The sequence below is a fragment of the Rattus rattus genome, chromosome 6, assembly GCF_011064425.1.
Source record: "Rattus rattus isolate New Zealand chromosome 6, Rrattus_CSIRO_v1, whole genome shotgun sequence".
Taxonomy (NCBI): Eukaryota; Metazoa; Chordata; class Mammalia; order Rodentia; family Muridae; genus Rattus; species Rattus rattus.
The window spans coordinates 1,872,571-1,897,352 of record NC_046159.1 but is presented as its reverse complement, the minus strand read 5'-3'; the positions used below and the strand labels follow the sequence as shown (position 1 = coordinate 1,897,352).

The window sequence follows — 24,782 nt, the reverse complement described above, 5'->3', positions numbered from 1 at the left end:
GGACTTGCATTATGCAGTGTTCTTAGGTGAATTTTCTTGTTTAAAGAAGCCAGAATACAAGAGAGTGCTATATTAGTGTATTATTCTCACAGCAAACAAGCCCTGTTCTGTCGCTACCTGCTTGGCCATTGTTTCTGATTGTGTGCACTGTGCAGCGGTGTTTGGATGGCTTCCTGCTCTCCGCCAGCACAAAAAGACATTTCTGTTACAATGGCCCCTAACCACACAATGACGGCATTAAGGATTTATGTGGAGGTTTCATTATTTTCTCCTCTTTTGTTCCTTCCAGGATGTCTTCCAAGCGACCAGCCTCTCCGTATGGGGAGACAGATGGAGAGGTAGCCATGGTGACAAGCAGACAGAAAGTGGAAGAGGAGGAGAGTGAGAGGCTCCCAGCCTTTCACCTTCCCTTACATGTGAGTTTTCCCAACAAGCCTCACTCTGAGGAATTTCAGCCAGTTTCTCTGCTGACGCAAGAGGCTTGTGGTCCTAGGACCCCCGCTGCTCAGCACAGTACAATGGTAGGTTTCTCATGGTCTCCCTGTCCGCCTGGCTATCCCTCTAAGAGCTTGGCTTCAGTCTTCTGCTCGAAATGATCATGTGTTTAAGAACCACACAGACGATTTGCGTCAGGCATCATAGAATTCCTTCCAGTGAGTGGATTCTGCAAGGGAACATAAGAAAGGATATTTAGTCCTTAGTGTGCCTTTTGAGGGACCTGCTTCTGACACATAATTAGGGGGAAATCCATACAAAATGCCACGGTGGTGTTAAGATGACATGGCTAAAGTGAGCCAGATTCAAAGTTGCCTTCTTCTTCTTCCCGATGAGGAGACATTGGATGTAACTGCTTACATCCGCCATCGTTAGGCCTCATGGGTGAAACAGTCTCCCATTATTTGACCATATGACCATATTTTCCCCCAAGAATTTTAGATAATGTAACACATGCACACACACACACACACACACACACGCATGTGAGCGTGTGTGTGCGGAGAGAGGGACTAAGCCCTCCTTGGTACCGCAATAATTCACAACCTTCACGATAATCTAATAAGGTAGTGTTGATAATTCTCCTTTATATTTGAGGGAACCGAGTCAAGGTTAAATTAAAAGATGCTCTAGGTCACAGGATTGACCCAGACAGACAGACTTCAGGGTCTATGCCCCTGACCTTTCTCCACATGAACTCAGGGATAGTGTATGCCTTCTACTCTGTCACTTGGCAAGCGTAGTCACATTCGCCAATGGCCTCTCTCTCTCCTCGAGTCTTACCATTCTGTTCAAGACTGTGGCTCTGTTCCTTCTTGTCAAGTAGGAGAAGGGAGCCGGTGGTAGGACGCGCTTAGGTTGGCATGGGGGAGAAATCAGATTCTCCATCTGCTATTGTGCCTCTCTGATGTGCTATCAGTTTACTGTTTCGCCACTTCCTGTTCTCGGGCAGTTCCGAACTAAGCGTGTTTCTTGCATGGATCTTCTCTGTGACAGTAACGTACACATGAAAGTGTGAAGGGATGACTACAAACAGCGATGGCTCACAGAGTGGCCAAGGTAGCGACAGGATAGTTTTAAGCACACTCAGAGGTGGATGAACCCGAGAGAGGTAGAACGTAGTGACCCTGAGGATGGTGTGAAGCTCTGACATGTGACTTATGGTGGCCTAGGAATGGACAGGGAATTCTGTTTACAAGAGTATAGCACAGGCTACTGGGGTGTCTCAGCATGGATGGAAGCCAGGTACACAAACACAAGTTTAACAAAGGTAGCCCCATCCGTAGAACTCACTCTGGAAGGAGAGAACCAGCTCTCCATTGTTGACTTCTGACTCCCACGTGTACACCTTGCTGCCCGTGTGCCCATGCTTGCCCACAGTGACACAGTAAGACTAATAAAAATTTTAAAAAGAATAGATCTGAATAGTGAACTCTTCAGGAGTTCCATGACCCAAAGTGGTTGAGAGCCACTGTGGGATACGTTATTGGGTTATAAGCAAATGACCCATTCCATATTAGCTAGGTCAACGTCTGGACTTTCTTGTATCACATGAGTGTTTTCTGAGTTTGTTTCTACCTCAGATGTTTCCTGCTTCACCCGTCTTTCTCCTCTTGAGTGGACACTTGAACACGCCACGGACCTTATTTCTAAGTCCTTGTGTCACATAGTTCCCAGACTTCCATGGGACTTGTTTACTGAGAAAGGACTAGCTCATCTCCCTTGTTGTTAAGTACGCATGCCATGTTGCTCTAGGATTTAGCCCAAAGTCTTTCCCTGAGCAGCAGGTCCTGTGAAAAGCACCGCACAAGTGCAGTCTGCACGGGACCAATGTTTTGGCCTCACCCAGTTTCATACACAGTTATGAACATAGCCGAGCCGTTCTACACCTCCTCTGTGGTATATCTTTCTGATTCTTTCATGTTTATGGTAAATACGCTTTTTCCATAGAAGCAGGTGAAAGGTCACTACAATTTAGATGGGTTCACTTGAATCTTGGACAGCGGAGAACACACTATTCCTACACCCATGCCACACCCTTTCTCGGGCTCTGCCTTGTGACCTGTGCATTTGGGTGTTTGTCTCTGCACAGTGCATGCACACACACACACACACACACACACACACACACACACACAATTCTCGGACGAAAGCATGAAGTGATATTCAGTTTACGATGACTCAATAAACACTTGGGTTGATACGGCTCAATCAATACTAAGTATTTGGAGGTGAAGTTGCCAATCCTGCCAGTTCCTGGTGACTATCTTCTAAAAGTCTCAGAGCTAGAGGGATGCCTACTAATGTTCTGTCTGAAAGAGTGAGGATGTAGCCCGTTCTTACAATAAGACCTATTATAAACACTTATCAAAGTGGCTGTATTTACGGTATTATTACTCAACACGAATAATTTCTGTTTTTATAATAGACCATTGTCCTAGTCACACAATAGAGTCTTATGTTTCATAAGGAAATATATTCTCTACATTTTTACTCAGTATCATTGAAAATGGAGAAGGCTTCATAATCTTTGTGTTGTAGGGGGTTTCTGAAAGGCTGCCTGGTGCAGACAGGGAAGAGACTTTCCACGAAAAACTCCAGCCCAAAGATACTTCCTGAGATGAAAACTTTGCATACTCTGGTCAATAAAGACAAGGAATTCAGACTCCTGTTTAGATCCAGTTATGAAACTTTTAAGTCCTAAGTCAGAGCCAGATAAGGATGTAAACCTGTCTTTATACATTACTGTTTATTTTCTCAGTATTTGGAAAAATGAACTAGATGTCTAACTGTGAGAAACTCTGGGGTAGGGGAACTGCAACCAGCACAAACCAGATTCTCCCAGGGCTTTTGACTTGCTGGGAAGAGTGCAACCACAAGCGTGCGATGTACACGTGGCAGGGTGAGGCTGTTGGGTATCTAATCCTTGTGGGTCTGGCTCCGGTGGGTAAAGCAGAGCGAAGGGGGTTGCTGCTCTTTGCTCCAAAGAATCCCTCTTAACTTCGCCAGGCCTGACTCCCTGGTCATTCCCAACAAGCTGTGTGAAAGAATGAGTCCTCTCTGAATAGACAGGTCATCCCGACCTTTAACCGATGGATAACACAACTCCTCCTTTATCTTTCTTTGTTAATTTTTTTCTTGCTTGTTTACTTGTTTTTCTGTCTGCTTGTTTTAATGTTTTCATGTATGTGTGTTCTATGTGTAGGGACTATTAAACGTCTCTGTGGATACATCTGTGCTCACATACACATAAATGTGTGCACATGCACTCTAAGAGGCCAAAGTTTGATTTTGGTGCTTGCCTGGGAATTTTCCACCTTATTTTTGAGGCAGGGTCTCCGAAAGTATGATACACTTACTGGTCTTGACTGGCCTGGCTGGACATAAATCCCACGGGTGGTCCCCAGCGCTAAGATTCCAAGCACATGCTGCTACATATGATTCTCACATGTGTGCTCAGCTCCAAGCCTCTGCTTGTGCAGTAAGCACTCTACAGCCAAAGTCATCTTCCCAACTCCTGGGTCTTCATTTTCTTTTGCCTGCTTCTTTAAAGTGGGCTTGGCTGTTGCCTCAGAGTTCTAGAGACAAATGGGTAGCTCTACGATCCAGGCTGACCTTAGGGACAGTTCTGATACAGACAGGTTGAAGGAAAGATGCATGTGTCCTCTAGTAGGCCATCTCAAGCCAGTCAGCAGAGGGTGTGTGGGTATCACAGGGACAGGAGCAGCTCTGAGGGACAAGGGACCTCTGGCGCTCACTGTGGGGCAGCCTCTGGCGCTCATTTTCTGTCTGGTTGCCTGCTGCATCTGTTGGTGAGCTCTCAGCTCTGGTGCAAATGTGATGTGAAATGAGACCACCGCCACCCGCGGCTCCAGAATAATCTGTTGTCTATTTTTTTAAAGCCTGTTCTGCTCTTTCAAGCTTTCTTTTGATTCTTTAAGCCATTCCTGTTTTGAAGGAACAATGTGTTATTTTCAATATAAAATCATTGGAGTGGCTTGCTGTAGATGTAACTAGAATCCTACTTTTTTTTTAAAAAAAAAATGTAAGTGCATGGATACTTCTTATTTTGTTTCAGGTGCAGCCAACAGTCTTGTACATTTGAGACAAGAGCGGTATCTGTGAGCTGCACCCTTGACCTCTTTTAATAATACAGTTATAAGTGCCTTATTGTCCCTGAGTCTGCCTCAAGCCATTCTGAAGCTGTCAGTCTCCTGAGTCACTGGACCTAAAGTTACACAACACTATGCCAGGCTATGTGTATAGCATGTGCATGTATGTGTACATATATAATGTATGTATAATATATATAATATTACACATATTATAATTTAGTATGCCACTTACAGTTGATATTTATCATATTTTCCTGGGCATATTCAGAATTCTGTGTTTCCATGGTCATTTTGCACCCCTATGGTGTGTGTCTACACTGTATAACCAGACTGCACATGAAACAACAATTAGTCCAAGTCCACTCCTGCCTCATGTCCTTCATCAAAGGAATAAAGTAAGATGCAATTTCAAGTTAACTTGGCATAAAAGACACAATGTTTGCCCTTTGAGTGTAACATCACAGAGCTCCAATATAGGAAAGCCAGCCTCACTGATTGGTATAAACACTCACCTGATGTACTGAGAAGAGAGGAAGGAAGCACTCAGAGGTGCTCAGGCCCATGCTACGCACTCAGATTTCTTTGAAACACAAGGTTGCCTTTGACTGTTACATTGTAGCTGTGACTTTGGGTGCCTGCTATATGAATTTTGCTTACAATAGGAGAACCAATTATGCATTTTTGATATCTAGGATAGTGTTACCTATGGGAAGTTATTCAAGAAATTTAAGGAAAAGAGAAAACATGTGTCATTCAAAAATAAGTCACAGAATAAAAACGTAACTGTGGGGTGGCAGAGATTGCTATTCTTACGCGATACTTTCTGTAAGCTTTTCAATATCGGGTGCTTTTGTACAACAAACTTCGCATTGAACTATTGTGGTGCGCTGAGGCCTGCTGTTGTTAAGCCAGGGTGGTCCTTGTGCTAGTTGTAATAAGGAGAGTTTCATTGTTTAGGCGAGCATGTCATGGGATCATGCTCTAGACAAAAGTGTAATTACGTCTGAATGATGTGGACATGGGACACACTCTGGTTTAATAGCATAGAGAATAGATTTAGCAAGATTCAGATAAAGTAAGCTCGCAGGCTGTTATGTGCTGGGTGGTAGTGTAAAATGATGATCGTAGGCGGTATCACTCCACATGGAGAGCGATTTCACGGGTTTATCTCTAACCTGTTGTAGCTGGAAGAGATAGACTTCTTATCTGAACAAGGCCAATTCAATTGCAAGAAGGTAAGATGCTGACAAGACTGCATTAGTTTTTGTTTTTGTTTTTTTTTTTAATGGTAAATTGATGTTTATCATACAATGAAATTACATTGTTACAAACATCACCCCATAAACATTGTCACAAAATACCCCCTGATGCTATTTATCTAGACACCATTCCAGACTTGTGTTTGAATAGAAGTTCAATTTTTCTACGTGTATTGTGCTGGGAAATTACCTCCAGGGCTATCAGGGATAGAGACAGTGAAACAGTCAGCTAGGACCGCAGAAACTGCTGAAGAAATTGGCCAGTAGATCATTCTGTCCTGCGCTTTTGCCCTTCGGGTCAGCCCCTTAGCAGGAGGGTTTGGCTCCTATTAACTCACAGAAATCTTGATTTGGGCTGGGGACATGACTCAGCGAATAAAGTCCCTTCCTTGAAAGCATAAGGAACCCCCTTCAGATCCAGGACACAAAAAGCTGGGCACAGTGCTGTGTGCCTGTATTCGAGTGCGGGGGAGCCCGAGACAGGGGGATCCCAGGGCCTGCTAGTCCGATGGTCTAGCTAGAAGACAGGTGATCCCAGGGCCTGCTGGTCTAATGGTCTAGTTAGAAGAGTAAGCTCCTGCTTCAGTGAGTGACCATCAGAAAGTAAAGTAGAAATGAGAATTAAGCTAGGACAATCACCACAATACAATAAATTGAAGTCATGTAAAATGTTGGCGTTCTCATAGAGATGATTTTTCTGTTGAAAGGTGAGTTGAAAAGTTGTTTAATCTGAGATGGTCTCCACTTCAAAAACAACACTAGGTACCCAGAATATTTGGAGTACGTTTGCATGCACATGCTTTTAATTTCCATCGTTGCTAGCTCCTTATACTGGCATTGGCTTTGATGTTACTTTAAATACTTTAGATGTCCAGAGACAGCTCAGAGGAGAACAAGTTCAAAAAGGAAAGTTCCAGTCACGGGCATGCTGTGAAGTTTTTAACCTAAAATATGGGAAATTTGCTGAAGAGGAGACCCACGCCTAGCAGGATAAAATCGTCTCTGATCTGCTGGGGTTTGGTGTGTTTGCTTGGTTAATGGGGTGACCATCTCTGCTGCACGGGCTGGGTGGGGGTAGGGTGGAGTGTGGGGTGATGGCATTTGTGGCTGAGAGGACTATAAGGAGCAAGACTGGTGCCCTGCTTGGTGTCAGTCCCGATGTGTACAATAGATAGGTGTGCCATTTCTTAGTCATAGACTAACTCCGACAAAGAAAAGAGGTCATCATTTGTATCCGGGACGAACAAGTAATGACAGGTTTGTGTGCAAACTAGTCTATGGTCCTCGGTTAAGTTTGTGCTCTTCGGTTCTTCCCTGCTCTCTCTCCCCACTCTGCCCTGCCTCTTCCCTTCCCTTTGGAATGTACTAATAGCCCAAATTGGCCACAAACTTCTGGCAATCCTCCTGCCTCTGCTGCTCAAGTGCTGGGATTACCACCATGAGCCACCATGTCTAGCCAGAAAAAAAAAAAAAGACTTTCTTAACAAACCCCCTTGTGGGTCTCAATCGTTCCATGATCAGAAGACACAGGCGGGAGAGTCCACAAGCAGAGTGCAGCTTCTTCCTATTCTGTAGACCTGGGGTTTTGGGAGAGTTGCCCGTCCCCACTGTGGCCTGCTTTGGTGTCTCTTACTGTATGTGACTGCTGAAGTTCTTGCTGTTGGAGCTCCCAGCAGCCTTCCTATAACACAGGCACGCACTGAGTTCTCCAGAGCTCAGCACAGGGCATTCATTTGAGTGGTTCTGAGGGTGTGTACCTGTCTTGCTCGACCTGCTGGTAAATCTTTAATATCCTCATTGGGGGGACAAGATCCTGAGGCCTTTGTGGAGTCCAAAATTTCCTTTGCGGCTTGTTCTTGGTGACTGCACATCTGGGGACTCTGCTTCAGGGGACAGGGTGCTGAATTTCCTGTTAGTAGCACAGCTTCCGTTTAACTCCTAACATGTTTCTACCCTTTTTTTTGACCATTTCTTGGTTTTTGCAATTGGCTGCTCCGTTTCTGAGTTTCACCAATTTGAGAATTCGTTTCTGAGTTTCACAAATTCGAGAATTCCTAGGAACGGCTGAAAGTAGAAGCAGGGAGTAGAAAGGGAAAGCTGGGAAATGGGTCACTTCTGGAGCATTCGGGTCGTTAGATTCAGGGCCTCGGGCACAGGACTGCCAGGTCCTCATCTCTCATTTCATCTTCCCGAAATGCAGCCATCTGCAAGAGTCAGGGAGAAGCAAGGTCTTCCCTTATTTTCCAGAAGCAGTAAGGAATCTCTGAGATCTAAGGATTCACTTGTCCAACTGGGCTCAAACTTCAAGAGCCTGTCAGTCCGAGATGGGAGCTCTGTGTCTGAAGTTGTAGAACTTTTAACGTAAGGAAGCAGTGTCAGAACAGTGATGTTCGAAAGAGGGAATTAATAGGACGACTTAAGGAATTGGGGGTTTTCGGTGTGATTTGGGGTTTCTCGTTTTGTTAACGTGACTTTCCATTGCATGGGTGTACAAAGAAACAAGCGGCCACATCAGGAGACCATGAGTTCCGAAATAGAACATTTTCTGCAGTGTAGAAAAATTTAAGGGAACCAGGGAGTGTGGCCACACTTGGGAGGCTGAGGCAAGAGGATTACTGTAAGCTATAAGCCAACCTGTGTTACCTAGTGAGCACCAAAACTGTCTCAGAAGAAAACAAAATAGAAGACAAAACAGGGAATGGTCAGGGAAATCGAGTTCTTCAGTAACAGCGACAACAGGATCCCAAAGGGTTTACTTCACCAACAGCGTCACGCCAAGTAAATATTAAAACGTCGTGCACCATTTTGACCCCTGTCTACCAAAATGTTAGACCTCTCCTCACCATTTAACCCTCCTCTGCTCAAATGCCGAAGCATTGCACACAGTTTCGATCCCCTCAACCACTTCTGAGGCGCTCAGAGCTGAGCTTACCCAAAGCTGAACTCCTCGTTGGATTGGATCATCTTGTGAAGCCCTACCCCATCCCCCTCATCACGGCTTGCTTTGAGTTATTTTCTAAGTATTTATTTTCACTCACTTCTCACTGTGTGTGTGTGTGTGTGTGTGTGTGTGTGTGTGTGAGAGAGAGAGAGAGAGAGAGAGAGGAGAGGGAGAGAGGAGGGGAGAGGGAGGGAGAGGGAGAGGGTGAGGGAGAGGGAGAAGGAGGGAGAGAGAGAGAGAGAGAGAGAGAGAGAGAGAGAGAGAGAGAGAGAGAGAGAGAGAGACCAGAGACCATGCTGGAGACTGCGGTGCCCTTGGAGGCCAGAATTGGGCAATGGCTTCTCTGTAGCTGAAGGTACCGGTGGTTGGGAGCCACCCAATGCGGGTATTGACAACCGGGCTTAGGTCTTTAGCAGGCTTCAGTGCTGACCTCCAGCCCCTTTAAAGAGTAAAATCTGTTTTCTTGTTTGTTTGTTTGTTTTCTCTTCTTCAGTTTTCTCCATTCCTTTATGGCTGAGGAGAAGTTGTGCGGTACTTGAAATGAGACCAAGCCGTAAGACTAATTGGGCTGACAGTTGTAATTGTGTTGTTTAGACACACACACTCTTTATGTGAAGGCAAGAAGTGCTAATGTTTCCCATAGTCCATATTTAAGAATGAACCATGTGACCGAAGAAGTGCAGCTATAAGGAGGTCAGCCTTGACCAGCTGGGACCTTGACATCATGAGATCGAGTCATTGAACAAAGTCACTGGTCTGTGCTTGTCATTTAGTCAAGGCTGCCTGGGTGGCAGGAGGGGAAACGCTGTAATCATTATACATTGGCAACGTCTCCATTCACCATCTCTTCGTAGCCCTCAAGCATCGAGACCGTTCTTGAGATAAAACAGTAAATTGTATTTGTTGATAGCCCTAAACTGGAAAACAATCTCCTAGGGGTTAATAAGAAATTTATAAGCAGAGGTGAGGTACAAAAGACAGGTCCTTTCGTGCATTCCAGAAGTGACTTGAAGTAGCACAGACTTGTGTGTGAATATAGATATGGACCGCATAAACATCAACTACTGACAGGAAGATGAGTTCAATACTTTGTGAGCATAGACTTCAAGTGTAGTGAGCTTGGTAACTCTCCCAGTCATGCGAACCCCATCTGTGTGTATAAACACAGGTCTTGGAAGCGAAGGCTCTCTAACCAGCATAGGTAAGGCTTCAGGACAGTGGCTCTGGGCTTCACGGCCTCGGGACCCAGGAACTCGAACACACCTCCCTTCCGTCTGAGATCCTAATCTCCCTGGGGCCATCAGCACACAAGATGCAACTCTTAGCAACTCCTGTGAGGTTTCTCATAAAGCTTCAGCCTGAGAGAAGACACTCAGGTCTCTAAAAGTCAGAGCTGCTTACAGGGTAACCAGTAGCAAGTGTCAGCTGCATGGTGACTTGTTCAGTTTGCAGTGATCCACGCCGTAATTTCACTGCACCCACCAGTAAGCACTCACAGTGTCACTTCTGAGGCTTAAAGGGCAAAGCAGTCCTGTTACTGAAGAGACTTATCTCATGTGGAAGAGTTAGAATTTGAGTTTGGGACCCTACATGTTAAGTTGTTCCTTGGGATGGCAGTATAACCTGGAGCTCACTGAGTAGGCCAGGCTGGGCGGCCAGTTCACTGGGGGAAGACAGCTGCCTCTGCCTTGCCAGCACAGAGACAGCACATGCAAATCACCACACTCAGTTGTTAATGTGTATGCCCAACACCGAGCTAAGGGCCTTGTGCTAATATGGAAGTCACCTGATCTCACTCATTCAGAGTGTTCAACAGAGCTTCTTCAGGCTCTGCTGTAATGCGTAGTCACACAAGAGAGCTGGCTAGCGCTTGGCCTAACACATCAGTATCACTCCGTGAATGTCCTGTGAGGAAGTGGCTGAGGGGCCAGGGGTTGCCCAAGAACTTAGGAGCATATGCTGGCTTTTTTAGAATAGACACTGGTTCCCAGAACCCGTGAGAAGTGGGTTATAACCACCTGTAACTCTGGCTCCGGGAAACCCCACAACTGATACTGGGGAGGCCAGCATCCCTCTGCACAGTAATCAAAGTACCAAGGAGTAAGTGTCATTCCTTTGTGGAAATGTTTCTGAGGGCAGTCACAGAGTAGAAGCTTAGACCCATTCATCCATTAGACAAGAGTCTTATGCAGCCGTGGGGACACACTGTGAGAAATAGTCAGATATTGGTGGGCAATATCAAATGTGCTTGCCCATCTCCCAGAGCCCAGGCTGTGCTGTATTCATAGGGGACCACTGGGGACAACTGTGTGGCAACATGCAATTCATAGCCATTGGAGTGATGCATCATGGGCCATGTGTCAGCCATTGTGTCAGACTCTAGGGCAATGGTGTGGAACCATCCCCTTTAAATGTGTTCGCATCTCCAGTTCAAGACGGAGAGCACCTGAAGGTACTTTCAGGACCTACGGATCAGATTGCTGAACCATGAAAAACTACAGCCAACATGTATAAGGCTCCTACTGCAATTAGACGGGAAACACAATGAAATCAGTAAAGTCTGTTGGCTTCCACTGAGCATGTACCAGGTTTCAGGCATGTATGGGAAGTCAAATTTTCAATTTAGCAGTGAAAGGCAAAGAAAGCCACACAACTTAGATTTAAGTACACACATCACATGAGTGTGTGTGTGTGTGTGTGTGTGTGTGTGTGTGTGTGTGTGTGTGTATTAGGACTGAACCCCAGGTGGTAGATTAGATTCTCAGCACTCACAGGTCCCAGTTGTTTATAGATCCAGTTCCAGGGGATTTGACACCCTCTTCTAGCCTTTGAGGGGACTGCATGTACACGGTACACACGTATATATGGAGGTAAAACACCTGCATAAATAAATTAGTTAATTTTAAAATTTAGGTGTATGTGGGTTTACATGTATGTGTATGTATGTGTACGTGTGTGTGTGTGTGTGTGTGTGTGTGTGTGTGTGTGTGTGTGTTGGAAAATGATAACCCTTCCTCTGTGTTGACCGTAGTTTCTCTGAACAGCTTGTGATGAGGCCAGGACAAGCCAGGCATGGAGGCCTTCCATGGTTATACACTTAAGTGTTGTTTTGTTTTGTTTTTTTCTTTGAAATGTCTTGGTAATGTCTACAAATTCATTTTCTCTTAACACATGACAGGGACGTTGATGCTTTTTAAACAAGGGTTAAGTCATTACTGTGTCCTCCCCCCAAACCCCATTTCTGGGTACTCTAGAACGCTGGGAAGTTCTCGATCTTTGTGGATGGAGCTCGATCCTTTGTTTATGAGTCTTGTGTTTACTGCTCTTGGTCCTTTGATCTCTCTGCTCTAATTTACCGACAAGAACAGCTTGAGAGGATGTGAGGAGGATCTGATCTGAGGCTCTGTATAATATCACAGCTCGCCTGTCAGAAATCTGACATTCTGCAACTAAAACTGACATCCCCAACCAAAATACCCATGTCTGTGATGCTAGACCCCGAGATGAGATGTGGAGACGTCGATGTCGATCTGCCTTTGTTTGACAGGACCCGACTTGGACTTCTCACTCACCTGACGGGCTCCTGTGGCCCCCTTTTTGGTCCGCCTGACTTTCATGTCAGCCTCTAGCCTCTTGGGCGATTCTGTGATTATTTTCATTTTACATAGAGAGAAACATGCTTGTTCCCTTTTACATATGGTGTTTTCGCTTCCCACGGAGAGAACCAGACAGAAGTTTAAAATTTCAAATTTCGTTCAGTTTTACACTCTTGTGCTCGTAACCCCAAGTCTCTCTAAAATGTCCTCACCTAAAAACACTTCATTGTCTTGTTAGCAGATTTATACCAGCAGCTTCCCGCGGGATGATCTGTGAGTGCAACTTAGGAAGCCGAGCTTTGCGAGCTGAACCTGAGGAAGTCAATCTGGAATCCTGAAACATCCGTTTAACCGCTGCTCTTGACAACTTAACACGGCAGACTGAAATGTAAAAGCCGATACAAGAGGGATCAATGGATTATTCAGGTCCCAGGATGTCTTCCTGTAAATTAGGAGACCTGACAGGGTGGCTGTGACAGGGGCATGTATTGTGCTTCCCCTGTCATAGGCAGATCGGTAGGTTTCCAGAGATTAGCCCCGAGTGCCTGTGGGCTACCTGTGCCTCGAGCAGAGGGGAAAGGCATTGTGAGGGAAGGAATCAGGAGAGAAGGCTGACGGAGGGGCGGGATTTGCACGTGCGAGCTCAGGGGGCCCTGTCACCACAATTGTATTAAGTGATGCGCAGAGCAGCTCATCTCCCGCTTGTCCCTGGATGGCGGAAGGTTCGCAGCCTCCAGGAGCCCCGATTACTGCTTTATCTTGTCATCCTAAATTAACATGGCAGTGCACAGCTAAACTGTGCTGACCTCTTCATCTGGGGAAATCACTGCCTAGAAGAGAGATGGCATTTAACACACACTCTCTCTCTGTCTCTCTCTGTCTCTTTCTCTCTGTCTCTCTCTGTCTCTCTCTGTCTCTCTCTCTCTGTCTTTCTCTGTCTCTCTCTCTCTCTCTCTCTCTCTCTCTGTCTCTCTCTCTCTCTCTCTCTCTCTCTCTCTCTCTCTGTCTCTCTCTGTCTCTCTCTGTCTCTCTCTCTCTCTCTGTCTCTCTCTGTCTCTGTCTCTGTCTCTCTCTCTCTCTCTCTCTCTCTCTCTCTCTCTCTCTCTCTCTCTCTCACACACACACACACACACACACACACACACACACACACACACACACACACACACAATACCTCCTCATACTCTTATAACAGTTTAGACTTAAAATGGCCATTTTGGGAGAGAAAAATGAGACTTGCGTCGTTTGATAGTCTAAAACGGTATGCATCAAAGGATTCACCATCACTGCATTTATGAGGAGCTGTGACTCGTCACACAGCTTGCTGATGTTGTAGGATCTCTTCTCGGTTCTCCCTGATCTCTGAGTGGTGGGTAAGAGATATGCCGCAAACTCTGTCCTCTGAAGAGGAAGAGCCCCCTTCCCCCCCCCCCCCGCTGCTGCCAAGAGAAATACAGGGCAGTGTGCTTCACAGAGAGGTACCAGGTTTCTCTTCTTACCAGGCACTCTGTATTCCTTCATAAGGAGACAGACAGACAGGCAGGCAGGCAGAGGGATAAACGTGAGAAGTTCAAGGGGACTCCAGAGTTATTTTGTGTAGCTCCTCTGTCAGACTTCAACTGTGTTTTCTGGGTATTTTCTGAAGTCTGCGCATAGGATGTACAAATAGCAAATCTTTACACTTACCTTAAAGTACTGACAAGTAAACCAAGGGCCTGTATGGGCCTGGCTGAAGTATCAGACCAAGAAAGGAACAAAGTCCTACAGTGTGGTTCTTTCTACTCATGCCCCAGCCCGGGAGTCAGCATCTCAGAAGGATATAACCCTGGGAACCTCTCCCTCACTGACCGACCCTCAGAGAAGGCATTTATCTTCTTGTCCTGAGTGTTAAATCACTTTACAGGCTGTAAGAGAAGCGCTGAGGAATCTGAAAAAAATCCTCAAATTTCCTAACTTATGGAGTCATACTGTTTGTAACCTGGAGACAATGCCCCCAATTTCATTATATTCCCAAAGGGGCCTGAAAATCAGCCATGAGTTCTTAGAGCTCCCTTCTGTCCCAGCCTCTGGGAACATCTGCACACTGGACCAAGCATGAAACAAGGTAAACACTGGTTCCCAGTCACTGCTGCCAACCTGCATGGCATCCTCGGGCCTTGTCCTGGGCTTTCCTTAGGACACCCATGCTGGAGTTGGTTCTTTAATATACTAGTTCTTGGCCAAGTACGATAGCTCTTGGACATCGCCTTCCCCGCCTTGTGATCTGTGTCTGTGATTTCACTGCAGTTCAAATTCATTTCCACAGTATCCTGGATCCGACCTGTAGTTAGAGGAAACAGACTGCATTTAGCTTGGGGGAGTACTTACTGTCTGGGACCAAAGCATCCATTTCTCTCTTTGTTTGTAACTCATCTTACCTTGAATCCTGTTCTGTCTATGCCTGAACTGCTCAAAAGGAAACACCAGTGTACAAACAACCAACTCATTCAGCCCACCCTGTTACCCCCGGACCCTGTCATCAACAACAGAGGGCTGTCTATGTCGCAACGTTTTGCGTTATTTCCAGTATCACTGTAAACACCATGCAGTTTCAAACAAAAGGAAAACAGCCAAAATTCTCACCAAATTTCCTTTGTATACTATATAATAACTTAGAGTAAATGGTAAAAAGTAACTCTTTAAAGCAGTCTCTCGAAATTCTCAATGATCAGTCTCACTTGGTCTATTTTGGGCTCGTGTTGAGAAGCTAAGTTAAGGACGCAGAGAAACAATCCTGTCAGAAACATGAAGCTCTTTACATTCCTTGCAAGTCCGTATTTATTTAGTAAGTAGATTTGATGAGCACTGTATGTAGTTTTCTACTAAAACCTTGCAGGATTTGTTTGATATGGACTGACTTTGTGAAGAATGGGCACAGTTTGTATCCTAGGAAAGAGCCCATCAATGGGTGATGGATGATGGTAATCTTACTGGAGAAGACAACCTTAAGCCAGGAGGAACTACTAGGAGAAAGGCAAAAGCAGCTCCAAGAAAGGAGACTGACAGAGGGCCAAGAGGTCTGCACTAAGTGGAGTCTAGTGACATTGTTGACTCTTTTTTTAAGGATCTTAGCTTTTAGAAAGTTAGTGTCCCATATTTTCTATAAAGGAAACCTATGTGGGTATGGTGGCACCCCATAATTCCAGCACTAGGCATGCAGAGAAGGAGAGATGTGAGCTCAAACATTTGAGTCTGCGCTGCAGAATAAAATACTGTCTGGGGCAGAAATAAAGAAGAATAAAGGTAGAAAATGTAAAGAAAGGAAGGAAAAATATAAATATCTAAAAAGAGAGACAGGAAACAGGATGTAAAGTAAGATCAGCTGTCAGTTTTATCAATAAATATAAATGAGTAAACTTGAGGAAAAAAAAAAGATTGCTCCTCTCTGGTTTTGTTTAAAGCCTATTTTATTCTTTTTTTTTTTCCCGTAAAGACAGATACAAAAGTAGCATAGAATGTTAAGAGTATAAAAAGGAATGAAAATAGAGTAGACACCCACAGATGGGCATCAAGCATGGAATGGCTGTCACAGAACAAGGCTGGATGATGTTCCTGGGATAGTCACTTTATATGGCTGTATAGGGGTAAGTGATGAGCATTTGTGAATTAAGTGAAAATGGAAGGAGAGATGACATGGTGATAGTAAAAAAAAAGTGCAGGGAGTTTGTAAAATGCTCTTTTCTCTTTGAAATTTGTATTTTGTGGACCACGAAGGCAAGATTGCCTTATTGGGTGGCTCACGTAAGCACAGGTAAAGGATTACACTGTTAAAAGGTTCTTCTTTAAAACAACAGCTTGAATATAACGGATGGAACCTCGCACAAGAGAATTAAGACAACCTCCAGGTACTGTGGGGATGTGTAGTTCTAAGTGCCCTCAGTCTCAACTGCAGTGTTTGGCTGGAGTTAAGGACCAACCCCACAAGATGTCAGGACAGTCAGGTGCTTCCAACTCTAAAGGAAAAGAGAATCCCCACGATACTTAAAACATTTTCAAGAGTGAGAAAAATTAACTGAGGTTTTTCACAATTAGCACAATCGGAATTTTCCCTCTTCCCAACCCAGAAGACTCAAAGTAGTTGCTTCCATGTACTGTGATATACTGCCTTTCCTCTGAAGCCAGACTTGGACACTATCACTTTCTTGATTATTTTTTAACAAGTCTGAGGGCTTCCCAAATCTTGATTTGAATTTACATATTCTCCTGTCTCATCACCCCTCCCCATTTCTGGGTTCACTGTTTGCCTCTGTGAATTCATCTTAAGATCAATAAAATCCTGGAGTCATCTTTTCTATGCCCACTCCCTGCAACAATAGCTTCGTGGGATTCCTTTCTGGTGTACTTGAAATATTAAAAACTCTTTTTATCGTGTAAACTTTTGAATATTGGCTAAGACCTCTCATGTCTCCACTGAACCAACTTTAAGCTTTTTATTTTGCTTATATATGTGTGTGTTTGTGTGTGTGTGTGTATGTGTGTATGTGTGTGTGTATGTATGCATGTGTGTGTATGTGTGTGTGTATGTGTGTGTGTATGTTTGTGTATGTGTGTGTATGTGTGTGTACGTGTATGTGTGTGTATGTATGTATGTATATGTGTGTATATGTGTGTGTGTATGTGTGTGTATGTGTGTGCATGTGTATGTGTATGTGTGTATGTATGTGTGTGTATATATGTGTGTGTGTGTGTATGTATGAGTATGCATGTGTCACACAGTTCATATATGGAGGTCAGAGAACAGTTGGAGTCAGTCTGCTCTGTCGGCCTCGTGGGTCCTGAGGGTTGAGTTTAGGTTGGTGGTCTTCATCCCCAACCCCTTTTACACCCAAGCAATCGCATTGGCCCTGAGCTCTCCTCAGAGGAGCCCTTTGGAAAGATTTTAGTTCTGGTGGGCTTCCTCCTCAAGGTTCCCAGAAGAAGTGTTCGTATGCACATCTCTTTATCTTGCCACCTGAACTGCCCGGGTCCGCAGCCAGCAGAGAGTGAGGTCTAACCTTGAGACTCGTTTCCTCTCTCGGGTGCTGCACAGTCTGCTCCTTAGATATAATGAGACATTAAATACTCTGTCTTGACGAAGCTTTCCCTTGCCTCTCAGTGGCAATGAGTTATCTTTCTGCTTCTGAATCCGGGAGAAGCCCCCAGCCCCGTTCCCCTTAATATTTCTGGTGTGGCTTGGCTGCCTTCATTCACCCATTCTTTCTTATCCTTTCCAGACTGGATATACAAGAAAACATACTTTTGGCAAATCATCATCTTGCGGAAACTAATATTTTCAACTTTAGTTTAATGTCAGAAAATGCTACGAAAGAGTGTCACAGTCAACAATTCTTTCAGCAGTGACCTTGTTCCTCAGAGGGGAAGCCCCGTTGAGGAAAGCCTCCCAAAAGCCAGACTGCTGTAACACGTTGTAGTATGTCCAACGAGGACACCCAACCCTTCGCTAACCTCCTAACCTCCGCGCCGTCCCTGCGCAGTGGCAGATCCTGACTGTGAGATGTCTGTGGGCTCGATGGGACATGGTTAAGAAATAACGCATTCTAAAGCAGAAATAACATTATTCCAAGAAAGCTCGTCATATGTCAATGATGTCATCAGAGGGAAGCACAGCAAAGCCTTGCGGTTGGGTTGAGGGCATGATTTCCTTACAGACAGGGGTAAGCAAACAATAATGTAGGGGTGCAGACAGGGGTAAGCAAACAGTAAGCTTTTTGTGTCACCGATGATAACGTAGGTCAATGTTGGTCTTGGAGTCCAGTGTTCAGTGTCGTGGGTTTAACACTAAAATCAAATACCGGACCCACGTACCACGTGGGGGAGACACATTTGCATATCGTGTAGGAAGAATGTAACTGGAAAATGATATTTCCCCCCTCCATTGAGGCATCTTACATGGGGAAAGTAAATGTCAGAGAGAAAGATGCTATGTTTTGGAGGTTTGAATGGAGGAGCCATGGTCATTTTGACCCCTTTATGTAAGTGGGCGAGAACACTTTATCCCCCTGGTCTAGATTGGATCTGTCACTGACTATAAAGGAGATCGGCGGGCACGTCTGTCACCCTCTGGTTTCCAGGATGTATCTGGCTAACCTCGCTTCTGAGACTGGAGCCATATGGAGCTTTCAGAATTCTTGTGAAGACAGCCATCTTCCCAACTGTCTAACACGGAGGGCACATGACTAACTGTATAGCGGAGCATCCCAGCTGTGTCACAGACTGGTTATTAAGCAGTCCAGCCAAGGAATAATTTAATATACACATTCGACTGCGACATTTTCCCAGCCGAAGGAAACTATGGGGGCAAAACGAGCCCTCGACTAATGTAAATTAATAAACTCATTTGGCTTTAAAGAATTCTGCTGCTAGTCTGGGCATAGGACAGACACCGTTCAAACCTTCTTGTCTGCTTTTGTCTAGTATCAAACATGAAAGAGGAGCTAGAGTAGTGGTCCTCAACCTGAGGATCCTGACGCCTTTGGGTGGTTCCCATGACCTTTCACAGGGGTCACATGCGAGACACCCTGCATTTCAAATGTCCACATTGTGACTCACGACAGTAGCAAAATTAGAGTTATGATGTAGCGACAAAAATAATTTGTAGGATAACATGAGGAACTAGACTTACAGGGTCACGGCTTTAGGAGGGTCGGAAACCCACTGGCTAGAGAAATGGCTCAGTGGTTAGGAACACCGACTGCCCTGAAAAGTTCTCAGTTCGGTTCCAAGCACCCACATGGCAGCTTACAACCGTCTATAGTTCCAGGCCCAGGGCATCCAGTGCCTCCATGATCATCAGGCATAGTCTTGGTACAAGTGTATACACACAGGCAAAGCTCTCCAATAAAAGAGAAGTAAATCCAAAATAGCAAACAACAAGAAATATAAGAGAGGTGAGACGAAACAGTCCAGTGTCCAGTGGGATAACTACTTGAGGAACAGAGGCTACGGCCTGCGTCTGCGTAAGTCATGTATTTTAGGTACTAGTAGTGAAGGGTCATAAAAGCGTGGGTTAGCAAGCTGGTGGCATCCAGGAGGGCATATGTGACAGGCACAAGATTTGAAGAGAATAAACTCAGGCAAAGGAGTTAGCCTGTCCCAGCCAAATGTTGCTGAGTGATCAGGAAAACAAACAAACAAACAAAAAACAAAAACAAGAGCAAAACAAAAACAAAAGACCCTACTAGTTAGGGAGAACGTTCCCCTTGCAGAGTAGGTCAACTCTTCCGCAGGCCATCTAAGGCCTGTAGCTGACCGTACGCTGCAGGCCAAAGACCGTGCTTTTGTTTCTTTTAAAATCGGAAGGGAGACTGGAACATTAAGCGGGAAGTATTTTCATACGCACTAATGTATTTGTTTTTATACTGACTGGGTCATAGAATGTAATTCAGAATATTCTGTCATTTTTATTCATTTATTCCTTTGGTGTGAGGGATGGGATTTTTTTTTTCAAAGGCAAAAATTCCTAGGGCCCTAGAAAACAATGACATGGCCCTGGGAGGGGTCTGAGACGCAGAGACGATGCTGTTAAAGATGTGTGTGTAACCAAGCTGTGTTTCCGTGCAGCATCTACCTCTCTGTCTCTTCTCTGCCTCTGTGCCTTTCACTGCCTTCTCTTGGGCCTGACTTTCTTATTTCCAAGTCTGTTTGTTGTCGCACGCAGTCCTTTGTTAACTTGAATCATGATGTAAGACGGGGCATCTGATCCCAATATCCCTCCCCTGCCTAGTGCAAAGCAGAGATCGGATTATGTCTCACTTTAGACCAACATCCATCCCTGTTTGCAGTGCAGAAAACAAGGCAGCTCTCTGTGTCACTGGAGATCTCCAATAAGCACCTAATACAATCAATAAGACGACGTGATTGTTTTAAAGCAAAAGAAGGGGTGCGTTATTAATTTAATACCATTCTTCTTAGTATACCTCTTTAATCTTCCCGTATTTGCCGAATATTGTGTTCAGCCCTGATGATAAAATCAAAGTCTGACATAAGGAAAACCCCAAACCAGATTATTTGTACTTGAAGTGTTTGGGTTTAATATGTGAGACATATAAATAGGTGTTTCATTTCTTTAAATATTTCTCTCCCAGATATTGTTTATTATTTTTTCAGGAAAATATATGCCTTCCAGATTTCTGCTTCATTTAGAAGACAGTAGTCCCTTCATCTAATTTCGAATAGTTAAGTATTTCTTTTCCACCGAAATAGCTACCAGATTTCCACGATAGATAAGGGGATTTCTATATGATCCCCGTAATTAGAAAGAGATTTCCTCAGTGAGTGAAGAGCCTTATTTATTCACCTCAGCTGAAGAGAGAGAGAGAGAGAGGTCTACTCAGAGCAAATCCTACATAAGGAGCAACCGTGAGGGAAGAGAAAGTCCGAACGGTGCAGTGCAGAGTCGCCGTGAGAGAATTTGAGCCACGAAACGGCTCAAATGTTGGAGCATAGCCTGTGTAGAAGAAACATTTGCACTGAGTCCAATTTTGCGTCCAAGTGTCAGATCCACGTGATACAGGGAAAAGCAGGTGGACTGTCTGCTGGTGGAAACCTACATCCACCAGCTGCAGGTTTGACAGTGTGAGCGGGTCTCTCTAGGGCACCTGGTAGAGCCTAACCGGTTGGCTTTTTCCATCTCGCTGTGCGGAGAGCACGTGTGCATGTATGTGCATCTTCGGATAAGCTCGTGTTCTGAAGTAGGATGTGAAGTAGAATGTGTGTGCCGATATCCGGAGACTCTCTTCAATAGTCATTACCCTTCCTGACATCGTTTGCGTGCTTACCTGCCTGCCTCCCTGGAAGCAGGCCGCATGGAATGCGAGTTCCTAGTGTTGGGGAAATGTGTTAGGCACTTGGAAGGCCTCTGGTCTTCCACGGGGAGCATCTTCCCTTCAGCACGGAAAACATCCTTAGAGACGAGGGGCCCTTGTTGACGGTGCCTATATCCCCCCTCCATCTCCAGCACATTTTAATTGAATCCCAGAGGGTTTCCCATGCTGTGTGACACCAACGAGCAACAGTTCAATTTTCTCTTAGTTCAGGATAGATTTAAGTACTCTTTTTCTTCTTTCTATTTTTAGTTATTTCTCTAGCTTCTCCCCCACCCCCGATCTTACATAACCTGCATATTTAGCTTTAACCTCCATGGTGTACTTCCAATCTGCATACTGCCAATGACCTGTGCCCTGAATTATGGTGAAAGAAAATGCTGATAAGAAAGAGGGTTATGTTTTCAACTAAACCTTAAATATCTTCTCATTCTAGCACTGATAGGGAAGAGAAATGATTCCATTTTAATTTATAACTGCTGGGAATCTGTCATATTTTAAATGTATTCAGCGCCCACATGAGAAAGACATACCCTCTCGATCCACCAAGAACCCATGCTTTGGTAGCAAAGTGGAAGTAACTGTGATGTCCCAACGGAGCCCATGACAATTCTGTGCCAAGAAGCATATCTGAGGAGATCCTTGGCATGGTGGGGGAGTTTATGGGACAGAGAGCATCACTTTTCTGACTGAACAAAGGAAAGCCTAACCATTTTCTAGAGCAACACCATAGAAGGGTGTCTATTCTGTCCCCAGCGATATCAAATTTATGAGATAAGCATGCAGGGGAGTGTCACAGTGGATAAATCCCACTCTTTCAGCCGGTTAACATGTGCTAGAGTACAGAAGAAGTTCATCCGCGAGAAGGCTGTCAGCTGTGTGCCACAGCAGGGCTTCACGGTGGACTTCGTATGCGTCCCCAGGCGGCTTCTCTGAGACCTTCTGCTTCCAGCGTCATCTTGCAGAAAGACCATGACATATGTCCGGTGTACACCCACAAATGACAAACAGATCTGACTACAGCAGCACCATAGCCCCTGGGGGCCCACTAACAGAGAGGTCGAAGCAAAGCAACCCTAGAGACCGGAGGTTTTTAACCTGAGCCTCCAAGGATGTGTTGATTTGAAAGTGCATGTCGAGGTGGGCAACAGGAAAGGGGATGGAGACATCTAACAAAGGAAATCGGTGCCCACCAGAAACGGATCCTACGGAGATGCTCTCTGGTCTTCTATGTAGAATGTGTATTATTTTTGTCTCTAGGGGACTGAAGTCACATGGATGGAACAGCAGGCAGCTTGTATTGATTGATGTGCAGTGCACTTTCAGGGAAAGACTAGAAAGGATATATGGACTAAGAATTACATTGCACCATTGTTAACTGTTTCCTGTAACCTTTGTAGTCGTCTACAAAGCCACTGTCATAGCCACTTTACTGACATGTATGGAGTGTAGAAAGACTCTAGAGATGACGCTGGTGACAACAGACTGGACTTAGAAGACTGTGTTCTAACAGAACAAAGTTGAAACTGTCGACTGAGGGCTGGAGAGACCGCTGACCCAGCAGTTAAGAGCATATATATATATATATATATATATATATATATATATATATATATACTGCCTTTGTGCATGACCCAAGTTCTGTTCCCAGCACCCCCCTCCCAGGGTTCTCAACTACCTATAATTTCACCACCTATGGATCTAATGTCTTCTGGTCTTTGCTGGCACCTACACTAAAGATATAATTTATACATAGACATAATTAAAAATAAAGATTAATCTTTTAAAATGTACCATCTAAGATAAGACTTGGAGAGCTTCAAACTATGACAAATTTGGATTTGATCATCAAATTGTTAGCAAAGCATTAAGGGTTGTAGACTTACAGGGGGTTTCATTAGTCTCACTTCCTAGGTTAAGGAATGATGCATAGTTTAGTTTAGACTTGAACCGTTAACGTTTTGGAAAAGTCTGTTCTAGGTTTGAGGTTTGTCTTCACAGAACACACCCAGAAACAAAATGGAACCAGGATTCTCTTCAGTGTAAAATGGTAACTCGGGGTGGGGGGGGGATTTAGCTCAGTGGTAGAGCGCTTGCCTAGCAACCGCAAGGCCCTGGGTTCGGTCCCCAGCTCCGAAAAAAAAAATGGTAACATGGGGAGACAAGCATTCAGTTTAGGGTAATCCCTTCACAACTCCAGCTTGTTAGTACTGTGAACAGTATTAGTGAAACATATAAAGTAATATTACAAAACACTCCAGCGGGGAGTCCGTCTTACATAGAAAAACGCTTGCACAAGTAAGTCAGATTCAGATTCTACAGATATGAGCACACGCATAACAGCGGCTTCTGGAAAAGTATGGAAGGCAAAGAACTTCAATGTTTCCTTTTCTCATTCGAATATAAAAATAAATGTAATAATTTATGCTCGTGCAGAAACATTTATAATATATTTTCTATCTTAAAAGTTACCTATTCTGCCCAGGCCAGTGAGAGTGCAACCAAATCTGAGAAACGACAACCCAGCTTGGAGAATCAACAGAAAGAAATCCTAGATACCCTGTCTTTCCTAGAAGTAGTATTGAGTGGCACTCTGAGTCACCAGGAAATCTGATTAAACCATCTTCCATTTAAGTCAGTCAGAGTCCTTAAACATTCTTTAAGAGAACACAAGAAAAAGAAAGGAGAGGAGGGAGGCAAAAAAAAATTGGCTTTTCATTTCTTCACTCTTGTCAAGTACCTGTTTGGCACTTATTTAATTATGTCTAATATGGACTTGTGATTTGCAGTAAGAGTCTCAGTTTTTCTCTGAACAATATATTCACAAAGAGAACATTTATTTAGTACTGTTCTGTTACCGCGCTAGCTTGAGCATAGTTTAAAGATCCGCATTCATGGCGGGAGACATCCCGTGCATTGCTACAAAAACATCCATGCCTTCCCATTGAGACAGAACTTGCTGCTTAGTCGATTTCTGCAGTAGCAAATAGTACAGATTCCTAATTTATCTTACTGTAAATACGGATGTTTTATGTGTTTTTCAAAGGGCGGAATGACAGGAATTTTCAGATGATAAAAGGCCAGAAGTAACGAAGCTGCCTGTCTCCTTGTAGCAAGTAGCCACACATCTGTGAAATTTTAAACCTGGCATTAGATCAACGGCTCTTCTCTTGTGTTAGGAAAATTAAAGTTTGGAGAGGTCTGGAATGCTTGCCCAAGACCCAAACTAGTGACTTAGGAATGAGAAAGTCTAAGGGGAGAAGGGAGTGAGCCCAAGGCAATGGCATGCCCAAGAGACAGCCTTCTGATTTCCACATGTATCTGTGTGTTGGGGTAAAGAGACCTTTAAAACGGATGCATTTGGATGGAAGAATGTGATTGGCACTTCCTGGACAAAAGATGAGAGGTGAAAAGTCTCAACTTAGAGACCAGACTTGAAATCATTCATGTCCCAAGAGATATTTATTAAAGAAACGGCTACCGAAAGCATGTAATTCCCTACAGATCAAACCTAC

General features: G+C 44.5%; 1 protein-coding gene across 1 annotated transcript in view; it reads left to right on the top strand.

Annotated features, from left to right (window-relative positions):
* Sox5 (SRY-box transcription factor 5) overlaps positions 1–24,782 on the top strand; it is a 369,147-nt gene that overhangs the window by 48,444 nt on the left and 295,921 nt on the right. The window contains exon 2 of the mRNA XM_032905393.1: positions 290–521. Within this exon, the coding sequence (XP_032761284.1) occupies positions 290–521 (232 nt within the window). The remainder of the gene's footprint in view (positions 1–289; positions 522–24,782) is intronic.